A 15,821-nucleotide genomic window follows, 5' to 3' on the forward strand; every position below is an offset into this window, starting at 1 on the left:
TAAAGAATAAGTTTGGATTCAAAGAAGAGAGAAAAAAAGGTTCCTCTTTTTCTAAAAAAATATCACTTTATTACTAGGAATGACTCTCTGGGAGAGGGAGGGAGGCAGGGAAAAAATTAGGTGATGTAAAAAAAAAAGAAGGTATCAATAACATTTTTTAAATGAACTTACATATGCAAGTCTTTGTTCTAGGTACTGAAAAATAAGTCTAGTCTTTGTTTCCCACTCAATAATCATTCATGTCCTATCATATATAACTTTTGTAGACTTCCAACTAGATCCTTTCCTTCCCCTTCTCCCATTTTTCTGAAAGAGGTAGGAAATTCTTAAAGAGGCAAATTTAATGACCAACAATTCTTGTCTTCTGATCTAGTTTTTATAATTAATTTAGCTTTTCCCTTATTGTTTCAATGTTATGATGTTCAAAGCAGATATTTAACATTGATATTTCATTGTGTATGTCTTTAACATTGACTCTCTTGATTATATTGCAACATATTTACTGTTGCCTCTTCTAAGATGATGATAGAAATAATCTCTCCCTTCAACTAGTAGTCTCCTTTTCTTGTGGCTCTTGTAAAGAGAAAATTGTTGAGGTTTGATTTCTAATCTTTTCTTCCACTCTTAAGTTTTTATGGGCAAATTCATCTTATTCACATTCCTGATTATGATTAAATTCATGTTTTTGTTGATTTGTTTATTGAACCCACCATTTCAGAGAGTTGAGAAGTCCTCATGAGGACCCTCCCTGAATAAATGTGGATTGGTATCTGTTTTGCAATATAGTCTTAGGAAATTGCTTGGGATACTGAGATTAAATGACTTGCCACAGGTTTCAAACTCAGCATATGTCAGAGGTGGGACTTGAATCCATGTTTTTATTGGCTTCAAAGCTGACTTTCTATTTCATGATACTTCATAGTGTAGCACAGTCCAATTTTTCTTTCTTTTTTATTGTTTGGAGTAACCATTTGCAAGTCTCATTGAATTTCTTTTTATATTATCTTCCTCCTAAGCTTATTCAATATTTTCTCTTTGAAATCATTTTGTAGTTTAACAATGACATTTCTTGGGGAGTTGAATCAGGGGCTCCTTTCTGGTGATGTGCCATGCATTACTTTAATCTCCCTTTTGCCATCTAGTTCCAATAGTTCCAAGCAATTTTCTTTTATGATTTTCTTGCAATGATGATATTAATATTTTCTCTTTTGATCATTTTGTTGAATACAGTGATTCTTAGATGATTTATCAGATTCCTGTTTTCTAGTTTGACTGTTTTTTTTACCACTAATATTTCTTGCTATATTATTGCATCATTGAGCAATTTTCCTTCAGTTTTTAGGCTCTCAATTTCTTTGATAAGTTTGTCTAGCTTCTTTTTAAATTTTTTTTCCATTTCAACTTATTTTTAGTTTATGACATTCAGTTCCACAAGCTTTTTAATTTCAAATTTTCTAACCCACCCTCCTCTCCCCCTTCCCCAAGATGGCATGCAATCTGATATAGGGGTTCTACATATACATTCCCATTAAACATAGTTTCACATTAATCATATTGCAAAGAAGAATTATAACCAATGGAATGAAACAGAAGACAGAAGAAACAAAACAAAACAAAAGAGAGAGCAAATGGTATGCTTTGATTTACATTCAGACTCCATAATTCTTTCTCTGGATATGGATAGCATTTTCTGTCATGAGTTTTTTGGAGTTGTCTTAGAACCTTGCATTGCTGAGAGGAACCAAGTCTATCAAAGTTAGTCTTCCCACAATGTGACTTTAACTGTGTACAATGTTATCCTCACTCAGCATCAGTTCCTATCAGTCTTTCCAGGTTTTTCCAGCTTATTCAGTCATTCCCCAATTGGTGGGCATCCCCTCAATTTCCAATTCTTGCCCACCATAAAAAGAGCTGCAATAAATATTTTTGTACATATGGGTCCTTTCCCATTTGTATGATCTCTTTGGGATACAGTCCTAGAAGAGGTATTGCTGGGTCAAAGGGTATGCACATTTTTATAGCCCTTTGGACAGTTCCAAATTGCTCCCCAGAATGGTTGGATCAATTCACAACTCCACAAACAATGCATTAATGATTCAATTTTCCTACATCTTCTCAAACATTTATAATTCTCCAGTTTTGTCATGTTAGCCAATCCGACAGGTATGATGTGGTACCTGAGAATTGTTTTGATTTGCATTTATCTAATCAATAGTGATTTAGGGCATTTTTTCATATGACTATAGATATCTTTAATTTTTTTCCTCTGAAAATTGCCTGTTTATATCATTTGACCATTTATCAATTGGGAAATGACTTGTATTCTTAGAAATTTGGTTTGTCTAACTTCTACTGTAAGTCATAAAGTTTCCTCTAAACTTTTTCATTAAGAGGTCTGATTTCACTTCTTATGAAAGGGCCACAAGTTGATAGATTTAGAGGTGAAAGAGAACACAGAAGCGCTTACAACAGTATCATTTTGTAAATTAGGGAACTGAAGCCTAGGGAAGCTAAGTAACTTGAACAATGAGACTCTTACTTGAGCTGCCTTTTAAAATTATTTCATTAAAATTTCCAATCACTCTTAGCATTTTTATGATCTTTCCATTCTATTTTCAAGACAGCTAGTAATTATTTAAAAATATTCTAAAAATTATTAAAAATTATTCTAAAAATTTCACTTGGCATTCTCTTGCTCCATACTATTTCTTCATTGTATTATAAACTTTTGTTTTCTTACTCATTTCTTTAGCTTCTCTGGTGTTTTTCCTTCCTGTGGTGCTTTTTTCCCATCCCCTCTTGTAGTTTATTCTTTTGTTTTTAGTTTATTTGAGTCATTATGAAATGTTTTAAGGTAATCAAAGAGCTGGGAGTATACAAAATTTCTCACTCAGCCATGATTCTTGAACTCCCTTCTGATTAATCTATAATACGCACATTCTTGAGAAAACATCTTTTGAAGATAGTGAAATATTCAATATGCATACATAGCAGAAATTCCCAAGCACACAACTGCTCATATAAACATATTTTCATAAGACTAGAAGGGTCACTGAAGGGAATAGTCTAACCTTCTGCCTTAAGAAAAGAATAATTCTTAAGTATTCTGTGGGGATAATTTTTATCTTTTTTTTCAAAATTCCAGAGAAAGAAATTCCAGATGCACCTTCTCTAACCTTTAAAAATATTTAACAAACCTCAAAATCAAGAAATTCTTCCTTATTAAGCAAGAATTCACACATTGCAGATTAGGAATTATCAACAATAACAAAAAATTTAGAGAGATAAAAAATAGTAAAGATATCCTTATGACTTTGGTGGTCTATTAAGGATGGTAAACAAAAGTTTGGGCAAGTGTTAAGCTATTTGGTTAGGTGTGGGAATTAGTTTCTTAATGTGAGAATTGGTCTTTCTGAACAAAATATTCTTCAAACAAGTGTTTGAAGATAATATTTCCAGACAAAAATACTTTCTAATTTATTGTTACTGGCCACAAACAAATGTTGAAAAAAATTATAGACCAAAGATGTTTGGGACTAAGTCTTGATCTATGCTCCCATCATAGCACAAAACTTTCAAGGTAGGATATTAAAGAAGAGACAGGAAGTAGATCATTTCATCAAGCCTTATGTTTCCTCTACAGTCTCATAGAGGATAATAGTACTAAGGGGGAAGAAAATAATAGTTACAAATTTGGAAAGGCTCTTAGCGATCATGCCATTCAACCAATAAATCAATGAGCATTTATTAAGCGTTCACTAAATTCTCGGTATTATACTAGGCACTGGGATAGAAACAAAAAGTGGAACATTGCTTGCCCTCAAGAGCTTATGTTCTACTGACTGTTCAACTTACTCATTTCCAAATGACAATAAATCCAGGAAAGTTAGATGATTTAGCCCACAGACCCCCACAAATCTGGGACTAGAACCTAGGTATCTCCAGAAACTCAGTCTAATGATCACTCACCTGCTGCTAAGATGATTTAGATTAAACAATACAAAAGGATAAGAACACATTTGCTTTGTGACTTGAATAAGCTATTATAGATCTCATGCAATATCATGCCATCTCCCATTCCTGAAATGCATTCCTTTTTTATTTCCACCTGGAAGACTCTTTCCATTCCTTTAAGATTTAGCTCAGTGAAGTCTCCCTTGATGGACCTACTTGAGAGAGTTCTTCTGCAAGTTTTCCTCGAGCACTTTCTCTAGAGCTCTTCTTGGCTCCAATTGAATTACCCCACATAGTATGTATGTAACATACATTTTACCAAATCATATGCAAACTCCTTAAAGGTAGGGACTGTCTCTCACATAGTAAGCACTTTAAAAATATTTGCTGAGCTCAAGTATCATTACTTATTATTTGTTTAAATAATATATTGTACCTTCTCTGTTCTCACTTCTTGCAAACAATGGTGAAATAATTATTTAAAAAACCTGAAAAATCTTCACATTCAATATCACTACAGAAGATGAGAACAGGATCCTACTTCAATTTCTGGAAGTTCCTCCTGTGTTGACCAGCTAAATATTTGGAAATAGTTTTATAAACCTGAATTTCACAAATCTTTTGTTGGTTTATTACAGTTCCACAAATTTCTCCCTCTTAATTGATAATGATGATGATAGCTATTGATTTAGTGCCTTGAAGTTTCATAAAGCATTTATATACTTTATCTCATTGGAGCCTTACAACAGAATCACAGATCCCATTTTATGGATGAAGAAATTAATTTTCAAAGAGTCATTTGTTCCTGGTCACAAAGCTAGTATTAGAGGAAGAATTTAAAACCAGATCTCCCTGATGCCAAGTCCAGAGTTCTATTAGTCAGTATTCCACGGGATTTACCAAAAGTGAATGCGTAAACTGCTTTGATGAGAGACAAATAGGTAAAGCTTTCAAGATTGGCAGATGATCCCTAAAGATGACGGTTCCTTCCAAAGCCTGAGAGGAAATGTTTTCTTGTCTTTTGGGAAGTTCAACCATGGAAGGTGCCTTTGAAATAGAACTTCAGGAAGCTGCATAGGATAGGATAAAATCAAGGATTTTTAAAAAGTTAATCTTTTTACAGTCTGTGGATCCTTGACCTAATGTTGCTATCATGGCTTTATAAAATGAAACACTTGTAAATTTTTTGGGAGAGGGAAAAGAGCTATTTCTCTAGAGGACTTAGGAGAACCATATGTTGTGTTTGCGTGAATTGTAGAGATAGGAATAACCTCAATTTTTATAACAGTTTTGATTTTGCAACATGCTTTCATTAAAAGTATATGAGGTAAATGGGTGAATTAGTCACATTCTGCTAATTAATTGTGGTTCTGTGTTTGTGGTGATGTGTTGTCTTAGATAAAAGGTCTTTCTCTTTTCAGCAATAAATGTCCAGAAACTCTAGAAAGAAAGAAATTAGTGCCGCATCATGAAAGGAGTTAGTATGGTATGGTATCTCTCTTGAGAACTTTTTCTTTAATCTTTCAGATTAGTTGGAAAAATCAAAATATCATTAAGATATTGTCTATTTCCTGGTTTGAAAACATGTGATTCAAATTAAACAATTCTTGTAATATGTCATCTAGGGGAATACCACAACCCACCAAAGTCTTTAGGGTTCATAGAAATTTGGCTTTGGTCTGGACTAAAGGGGATTGGGGACCAATAGTCTGTGGAATGTGAGCCAAGTACTGAATTAGCTGAGGCCTGAAACTGAGGATAGGAGCAGCAGGACCAGTGAGTTTGAAATCCTCGTATAGCAACTAAAACTAACAAGTAGTAAGATTCATGCTATGATTTGCACTGATACAATCAGAAAGAGAAAAGTAAAAGTTCAAACCTACAGAAGGTCCTGGCTTTCCTCTTATCCCTGGTGGTCCTGGCAATCCAAGAGCTCCCTAGAAGAAAACAGTAATTCAGGGAAGAGCAATCATCACACTACACAAAGCAGCTATGGCCTTATTTATGAATTACACGTACAAAATATATCACAACGTTTGGAACAATTGAGATCAGTTTCAACAAGGCAGTTTAAATCACATTGCCTTTTCATTCAGATGTTGTCATGTACTAACACAACATGGCAAGAAAACATCTGGGCTCAAAAGAAGATGAAAAAACCAAAAATTCAGAATTATAGCATCTTAGTAATTTTTCCAAACCAGGGAATTTGTTGTCCAAATCACGTAAGTATACACTTAGTAAAGGATACACATTATGCCTTTTGTTTTAAAAAGTATTTCCATATTACATATCACTGACTTTTGCCAATTTATATAGAAATTATTGCACAAAAATTACCTTGTCTCCAGGATACCCCGGTTCTCCTGACTCTCCTGCAAAGCCTTGTTCACCCTAAACAATATAGTATTACACATAGGTAGGCATTGAATTTAAAATAATATATTTGCAAAGATGACAGTATTAAAAGGACAAAAATATCAATTCAAGTGAACCCCATGTAAATCATCCTCTGATCCACAAAGTACTGAAAAGCATCATAAGCAAGATGAAAATATGATAGATTTAAGCAAAAGCTAGTAAATGGAAATGCTATTTTGTAAAACATTTTCTGAAGGTGAAAGCAGTAAAAAAATTTCAAGTTTAAGAGGAAATGAATTATCTCTATGGTAATGGAAATATTTAGATCACCTTATCACCTTTGATTCCAGGTTGGCCCATATTCCCTGGAAGACCCTAGGGAGAAAATGTTTGGATTGTCACTCTTGAAATCATAAATCAGTCAAAGAGGGATACCACTTCAACAATCAAAATCGTACCATAGGTCCAGGAATCCCAGAAGGTCCATTTGCTCCTCCGGGGCCAACAGCACCCTGTAAGGTAGTTTAAAAAGATGAATCATATTAAATGTCCAGGAAGATTATGAAGAGCAAATGGTTCAATGAACCCTTGGCTTCAGTCAAATTAATTTACCCTTTGTTCCCTCAGACATTCCTCGTACTTTCTTACTCTAGCTAAGGTGGTAGTGGCAGGGGTGATGCATTTGGAATCAGGATATCTAGATACAAATCCTCATTTCACTACTACCTCTGTGACATTGAAACATCAGTAAATATCTCTGGGCTTCAGCCATCTCATCTAGAATGTAGGTGACTGAATAACATTCCTTCCAACCTGAACATCTACAATCCTCTTGGTCTGTCCAAATTCTCTCTGTCCAGGCAGATCTTCCATGAAAACTTCCTGGGCTATCTTAACACATAATCAGTTTTTATTTCCTCCAGTTTTCCATAATGTTTCCTGCAAATATCCCTCATTTGATAATTGAATTATATGCACTGCCCTGTGACATTTCTTTTATCCCCTGAATGATGATTTGACTTTTCCAGCATCATTGAGTCATATTATAAGTTCCTTCTGAGTAGGGACCATTTGTGATTCTTCTTTGAAGCCCTCACTATTCTTTGAACAATAAATATTTATTGATTGGCTTTAAACTTAATATTTATTTTACCACTGGAAAATCCAACACTTGAGGATGATCCAACTTCAAAGTTGGATTCAGTAAGGAACCATTTTCATTGTCCTGACATAAAATTCTTCACCACCAGTATTCTCCATACTTCTGTATCTCTGTATGAGCTTCCAGGTGCTTTATGGGAGCCTTTGAAATTGATACAAAGAAGCAATTACTTCTCTCCTGGTCTTCTAAACCTTACTCACATTGGGATCTGTCTTTTAGGTTTGACTTTTTTTTTTACTTTACTAAATTTAAGTGGAAGATTTTGCCTAGATTTCTGTTGTGGCAGCAGTCACGTTTCACCCTGTGATATTCTTGCCTGTTTACTCTAATTCCTTACAGATAGAGACTGGGTCTTTTTTATCTCTATATCCCTAACAAGAGAGTCAGGTTAGCATGGTGGATAGTGAGCCAGCTTTGAAGCCTGAGTTCACATATCATCTCTCACATTTAGTGGCTGTGTGACCTTGGACAAGAGCCTTAAACTCAAGGTGGTGTAGGTAACACCGTAAGATTAAGTTGCAGAGATTGCTGGTTTGCATTGGTAGAGGGAGTTTCTTCATTCAGAAGTAGTCTGATTGGAGCAGCTAGTTGGTGCAGTGGATAGAGCACTGGCCTTAGTGTCAGAAGAACCTGAGTTCAAATATGGTTTTAGGTACTTACTAGCTTTGTGACCCTGAGCAAATCACTCAACCCCAATTGTCTCAAAAAACCAAAAAAACAACAAAAAACAAAAACATAAGCAGCCTGATTCAATTAAATTGCATGTGCAGTGTTCAGAATTTTGAACATAGCAGGCTTTTAATGAATGTTTTTGAAGTGATGGTGCTTTAACCAGCCAAAATAGAGAGGCAAAATGAAGATCAGTTTTCTACTGAATAAATTTTAGAAATGTTATATATTTTGTAAAAGAAAAAAACAGCCTTTAAAAGATGTTTTTAGAGATAGAATAGCTGTTTTACTTCCCAATATAATAGGGCAATTCTGACAATTTATAACTGCATAAAACAACATTTAAGAATGGAAAATCTGACAGAGATATTGAGAAATACTATGCTTGAGACAGCTTTGTTTCTGGGTAAGTCCTAATATGAAGTAAAACTAAGATAGATTGTTTCCAACATGTTTAATCCTGAAATACATACGACAGTGGGGAGGAAAAGGGTAATACTTTCCAGCTTGTTAAAATAGATACGCTATGGTAATACATCATTACTTGTGCATCCAAAAATTTGTGAATTGGAAGCTTGTATTCTCAAAACTACAGTAGCAAGTTTATTCAGAGTTCAAGATGTTCAAAAGTTAACGAACATAAAACACAATGGACTAAAAGGATATTATGAGAAGTCTTTGAAAATTATGAAGCTACAAGAAGTATGGTAGAGAAGTCCATATATATATATGTATATAGATACATGTGAAAACATGTGCATGTACATATATGTGTATTTTATAGAAATATGGAAATAGTGGAGGAACATACACCTATCTATATACATCTAGAGAGAGATCTGTAGAGATTTCAATAGGCCACATCTTTGTCTCTCTAGGTGTATATGGATAAGTGTGTATATATGTGTGACTCTCCACTTTATGTATAGATCTCTCTCAGTACTGACCCTCTGCTTTATGTATAGATCTTTCTCAATACACACATATGTACATATACATGTATATGTGTTTAATATCATCTAACAATACATATACATGTATATGTACATATATGTGTATAATAAACTTCTCTTCCATATCTTTTGTAGCAGAGGTATGTACACACAAGCATCCTTAGCATACTGCCTTGTTTGTGGGACAATAAGGAGGCCAGGGTCACTGGATCAAAGAGTATATGACAGGGAGTAAAGTACAAGAAGACTGGAAAAGTAATTAAGAATCTGGCAATGGATTTCTATGACCCTGTACCAGTCATTCTCCTTGGCTGGAAAGCACTCACTTTTGCCTCATACAAACCATTGCTACAAGACTCACTTCAAGCACCACTTTCAACATAAAGCCTTTCTGGATCTCCCCAAAAGCTAGTACCCTCACTAAATTTCTTCATATTTATTTTGTATTTGGTTTTTCCAATAATGGGTACACCCACAGGTCACTCAATAAGGATCTCATGTATAAAGTACCAGTAGCCAAGATGTACATAGCTCTGAGGGAGCATTTTACATTTTTTTGTTAGCTCCATGGGTCATCATGGTCAAAATATTCATCAGCAAGTGATCAGCCTAGTGGTGATGGGCTTCTCTGCACTTAGCTAGGCTACTCCTTCAGCAAAAGATTCAGGCTATTGCTTTGTGCAAAGCCCTCTCAGCATGATAGATTAACCTTCTAGACCTTGTAACCATATAACCAGGTTCTTATCCATTCTGGAATGAATACCTGGAATAGGACTTTGTAGAGAATCTTATGCCATTTACTAGGTGAGAGACGGAGGCTAACCTCAGCATAACTGATAGAACGATGATGCCCTGAAAGGAAAATCTGTCTTTATCTATCATCCCCACTTCTACCTTCCCCCTCTCTCTTTATGTATGTATATATACATATACATATATGTATATGTATATATACATATACATATAAAGACCTTTATTTATACATACATTTATACAAATAATTGCTATATTATTTGTGTGTATATATATGTATTTCCCACTACTACAAATAGGGGAAATATTTTAAAACAAGACAAAGGAGAGATGAGGTTAGGAAAGACAAGTTAGACCATTAAAATTACTTAAAATTGATAATAGCTGACATTTATGTAAATATTTGCAATGAGCTTTCTAGAAAGAAATTATCTTATTTGGGTCTCACAAAAAATTTATGAGATAGGTAGGTACTATAATTATTATCATCTCCAACCAAAGCCTTATAGGAATTAATTCAGAATGAAGAATGCATATTAAAAAGAATATATATCATGAGTACAGTGTAGACAAAACATCAAAAGATACGAAATTCAGCTTGGTGGCACAGGGGATAGAGTACTGGAGTCAGGAGAAATCCATGTTCAAATTTGGCCTCAGATACTAACCATCTGATCGTGTTTCATCATCTGTAAAATGGGGGGTTAATAACAGCACCTACCTCCCAGGGTTGTTGTGAAGATCAAATGAGATGATATTTGTACAGTATTTTACAATCCTAATGCAATACAAAACTGCTAGCTATTATGATTGAACTCAATCAAAGGCAGCAGACAATATTGGTACTAAATAATTAAGACTAAAGCATGCATCAATCAGTTCTTGTTCCTGCTACTGATCAGCAAATTACAAAAGTGGAAACCACATGGACTACTGGTCATGATAAGCACCTCATACATTTTTGCTTTAGCTTGGGGAGTTATATACTTTTGCATGCTTTTTGGGTGGCTCATTTGAACATGTATGTGGTAGTATCTGTTATTTCAAAATAAAAAATCTGGGAAAGCTGAATTAATGAGATTTTATTTTAGATCTATATTGTCATTTCTACCAAATAGTTATTGATAAGGGGGAAGATGCATATATAAGTGTGTTGGGGGAGAGAAAGAGAGAGAGAGAGAGAGAGAGAGAGAGAGAGAGAGAGAGAGAGAGAGAGAGAGAGAGAGAGAGAGAGAGAGAGAATTTAAACTTCCCAATATTACATTCCAGAGAAATGTTTGTTATCCTCAGTAAAAAGAATATGTTCAGATTTACATGAAGAGAAGTCCTGAATAGCTTTATCATCTAGGCAAGAAATATATGAACTTATATTAGGATGTAAGGTTCTTGAGGGCACAGACTTGGGTCATTTTTTATCTTTGTATCTTGAGCATAATTCCTATATAATAGTCATTGTGTTAGTCCTTTGTTGACGAAGAAGACCCTGCCATCAGAGAAATAATGACATGACTGGCACTTGACCTTGTTTTGAGTGAGGGAGGGCTGTGCAGGTCACCAGCCTCACTTCTCCTCCAGAGCCATCTGAATCCAGTGACCTGATATTCATCAGGATGACTGAAGATGACCCAGGATGCACTGTCGCATCTTGGTTGCTTTAGGCCAAGGTCTTTGCAGTTACTCACTTAGAGTGAGGCAACTCCCATTCACCGAATAGGCCTGTTTAAGAAGTAGCCAGGGTATGGCCCCTTTAATGAGGCCAGGAAAAAAGAAAGACCTCAGGCTGGGAGGGAAACAGCAACAGTTACAATAGTCATTAAAAATGTCAATTGAAGTCCATTGAATTGATTTCGAACTTCATTAGAAACCCCATCCTTCTGCTGGCTAGCACTATTTGACCCAGGCTTGGCCAAAGGTGTTTCTTTAGGGCTTCGAGTAAACACAAAGGAGAAAAAAAATCACTATACAAAATTAAGTGAGATGGAATCATAAAAATATTGGTCAATTACACTATAGATAATGAATTATATATTAATATTAAAATTAGTACTATGACACTTTGGTGAATGATATTAGTGAAATCTGGCTCCTATCCTTGCTCAAAGGGATACCATTGAATTATTCTTGTTTCAATTTCTTCCAGTTTGTACAATCTCATTTCCCATTTCTTGTGTACAGGAGGTCTATTAGTCCCAGTCTCTCCAGGCTATTGTGGCCAGCAAGCAGGGGAGAGCTTGGTTCAGAATCTGTTAGGGAGTATATTTGATATCAAGGTGGAAGGAAACACAAATAAGAAATATCAAGGAAAGAGCTGAGCGTGAATGTTCAGCAAGTCCAATCTGGGGTTTCACTCAGAATCAGTCGATAAATGAAAAGGTGGGGCGTGGGGGATGGAACTCAGATTTGAAATTCTTAGAAAGGATTAGACAAGGATTACCAACCAACTGGCTGCCAGGGTTAAAAAATACAAGAAATTCAAGGGAATGGGATGAAGTCCATTTAAACTTCAAACAACACAGTAATACTCTATATAGAAGTATTGCTGTGAAGAGCTTATGAATATTAGAAGGAACAGACATCATCTAACTTCACTCAATGAGCTTCAAAGACAAAATAAAGGACCTTAGGACCTTCTGCTTGTTTTTGGTGGGGTTGGGGGTTTATAGATATTGATCACTCTTTGGTAAGTTTTATGGAAATCTATTACTATATATACTCATATATTAATCTTAAATGAAAACATGTATTTCATTAGATTATTTCCCATAGTTCATTGGTATGTCTCATTTAAGAGTAGGGATTTTATTGGTACAATGGACTCCCAGATGAGGGAACTCCCCTTTCCAACCCAGTCTAGCACTTTTACTGCAACTGGTAGTCTCAGAGAGTTTGTTTAGGGTACTGAGAAGTTAAGGGATTTGCTTATGCTCACAAAGCCAATACATGTCAAGAGGCAGGACTTTGACTCATGTCTTCCTGACTTCAAGGAAGCCTGGCTTCCTGGCTCTTTCTCATTTCAAAAAAAAATGTTTAAAAATAAATCAGTAATGAGATTAAAAATTCTCATTTTGAGGATTAACTTCTAAATATTTATATATCATTATATAAAATCTATATTAGGCAATGAAATTTTTAAAGATTTTTTTTAAAAGATGGCAAAAATCAGTAAATTTGTACTTACCCTAAGTCCAGGAAATCCAGGAGGGCCAATGCCACCAACAAAACCCTTTAAAATAATATTCATGAAAATGAATTAAATACAATTCTATTATAGCTTACGGAAGCTTAAAGTTTGTTTTTTTTTTTTCAAAATATACATATGCTATAAAAAGGGAAAAGACCTAAGACAATTTTATCTTTAAAAATCATGTTCTATTCTAGCTAAACTTCCTGCCTCTTGCCCCTGATACCCAACCTTATGTTATTTGTGTAAGCTTTAATTATTTAAGTTGGAAGATAGTTGCTCCAAACAAGATCTTGTTACTAAAGTTTCTATACTTGCTGAGCTATCTTTTGGTGGTAGTGATAATGGTTATAGTTATTTCATAGTCCTCAAACTGGCTTTTTACCCCATCATCTTGGATAGTGCCATTTTACCTAGAGCAGTGTGACTCTTCACTCAGGAAACCTAAGCCTTACAATATAACCCCAAACTGCCTTAGTTCACTGGGTTTCCATATCTCATTGCTTACTCAGACAACCTACTGTCTAATCATGTTTCTATACTAGTGATGCAGATTTTCTGAAACCACGTATGAGATTTTAGAGTTATAACTATTAAATTTGGTCTTATTAGAATCATTGTTATGTCCTAATTTATCAAGATCTCTTTCAACATCCTGGCTGTTATCCAGTGTGTTATCTATCCCTCCCAACTTTGTATCATCTGTAAATCTAATAATCTGCCATCTAGTCACTTATGCAATCACTAATAGGTCCAAGTAAACAGTATGTAGCACTCCAGTAGCTGACTTCTTCCAAGTTGATATGAAACCATTAATCACTACTCTTGAGTCACTGAAATACATCAATGTTATTGACTAATGTTGGGGGTGTAAGCTCAGTTCCATGTGGACAGTCTTGGGCGGGTAAAGGTGAGAGCTTCTAAACCTTAGAGTTCTCATGAGGCCCCCCAGGAAACAGCAGGGAATTGAGGAGTGAGATCTCGTGTATTTCCGCCTCTTCCCGTGAGAACGTGATGGGAGAGAGCATCCCCGCCCTCGAGACTGGCCCGGATCTGGGCACACCTATTGTAATCTAACAGGCACGGTATTCAGGTGCAAGCTATGCGGCAGGAGAGCTTAAGTAGGGTCAGGAAAGCCTGAAGGCACTCTTAGCGCTGAGGGGCCCTTACAGGACAGAAGGCCCCTCTTCCTTCTCTCCTCTCTTCGCTCTTCCCTCTCCCCTCTCTCCCCACTTCCACTTCCACTTCTAATCTCTTACTGTAAGATCTTTGCCTCCTTGGGAGATTTCTCTCTCTCTCCTAAGGAAGAGTTCCCCCTGCACATGTAACCAGGACCCTGAATAAAGCCTAACCCTTGTTTGACTCCGGAAAGTCTCTTCTCTCATACGTTTATCCGGTTTGGCCAGCCGAAGACCTGCGATAGGTAAGGTAAGACTCGGGTAGCCCTCAGGCCTCTAGGCCTGGCAGACTAACTCATGTTTTTTTCCATTCTTTCCATTAAAATAGCATGAAATATTTTATCATGTATGTTGCTAAAACCTAGGCAAATCATGTCTAATGTAATCCAGTCATCTACTGGTTTAGTAACTGTCTAAAAGGAAATAAAGTGATCCCGGAATAGTGTTCTTTTTCCTTTACTTTTATTATTCATTAGAAAATCAGCAACAAACACATGTATTACTTGGTATGAACTCATGCTAGCTCCTTGTGATTAGCATTTCCTTTTCTAGATGTTTGCTAACCATCTCTTTAATAATTCATTCGACAATTTTGCTAGAAATTAAAGTCAAACTCACTGGCATCAGAATTGTTTGTTTTTGCATCTTCTGAATTTCTTTTTTTGGCTGTCTTTCCTTGTAAAATTTTAGTCTGTGGGATCCTACCTATCCTTCCTCTGAATTCTTTGGGATGTGTTTTCCCAGAAATCTAAGGAGCATATCCTACTATGCCTGACTTTTCGTTTTCTACCCCCAGCTTTAAGATAGAATATTCAATTACCCACTAAGTTTCATGGACTTTCCTCTGGCAGCCTTGCTTCCTTTTGGTGAAAATCATTCAAAAGTTCCTCCCTTTTGAAGCATGAAATCATCATTAGGCGAAATCAAGGAATTATTAATTGCCCTGCTTTTGGCAGAAGACGCATTACAGTTGATATTAGGATAACTGAAGTCCTCTGTCACTACTTCATCATGTTTCTTTGTCAGGCATGTGATATTTCTGGAACTACTTCCTCTTTCTGTTCATCTGGTCTGTAGTATACCCCGATGACAAATTTGCTTCTGTTTCTCCTTTCATTAATCCTTATCCAAATATTCTCCAGCAGACTTTCCCTTCTGGATACTGTATTTCTTTATCTGTCTTCATAAAATACATTCCTTCCCTACACCCACTTCTGCTATTGTGTTTCTTCTGAATAATGTGTACCCATTCAGAACCATATTCCATTCATGGCTTTCATCCCACACATCTCAAGGTAAAATTTGCCTCTGATTACTTTTGCTTGTTGGTGAACTCTGGGCATTTCTGTGTAGATATCTGAGGCTATGAGTTTTATTTTTGTGATCTCCCTTGTCAGAAGTATTACACTCCCATTTAGAACTACACATAGTACTTAGGTCCTCCCCTTATTTTTCCACTCCTCTTTATGCTGTAATCATTTGTGTTCATTTCTTATTTTACTTATGATCCTCCTTAACGACACCTTTTTCACCTCACAAAAGAGCTAGCACGTCTTGCAAACAGTAGGCAAATGAATAATTGATGAATAAGTTAGTATGCTATACATAAA

The 15,821-nt window shown here is 35.6% G+C and overlaps 1 protein-coding gene across 2 annotated transcripts in view; it reads right to left on the reverse strand.

The window, feature by feature from the left end:
• The window catches only part of COL24A1 (collagen type XXIV alpha 1 chain), a 376,860-nt gene that overhangs the window by 235,035 nt on the left and 126,004 nt on the right, over positions 1-15,821 (reverse strand). For both annotated transcript variants that reach the window (XM_072648923.1, XM_072648922.1), the window contains exons 15-19: positions 13,031-13,075; positions 6,774-6,827; positions 6,646-6,690; positions 6,295-6,348; positions 5,838-5,891 (exon numbers count right to left, since the gene is read on the reverse strand). In XM_072648923.1, the coding sequence (XP_072505024.1) occupies positions 5,838-5,891; positions 6,295-6,348; positions 6,646-6,690; positions 6,774-6,827; positions 13,031-13,075 (252 nt within the window). The remainder of the gene's footprint in view (positions 1-5,837; positions 5,892-6,294; positions 6,349-6,645; positions 6,691-6,773; positions 6,828-13,030; positions 13,076-15,821) is intronic.

The sequence above is a fragment of the Notamacropus eugenii genome, chromosome 2 (assembly GCF_028372415.1).
Source record: "Notamacropus eugenii isolate mMacEug1 chromosome 2, mMacEug1.pri_v2, whole genome shotgun sequence".
Lineage (NCBI taxonomy): Eukaryota > Metazoa > Chordata > Mammalia > Diprotodontia > Macropodidae > Notamacropus > Notamacropus eugenii.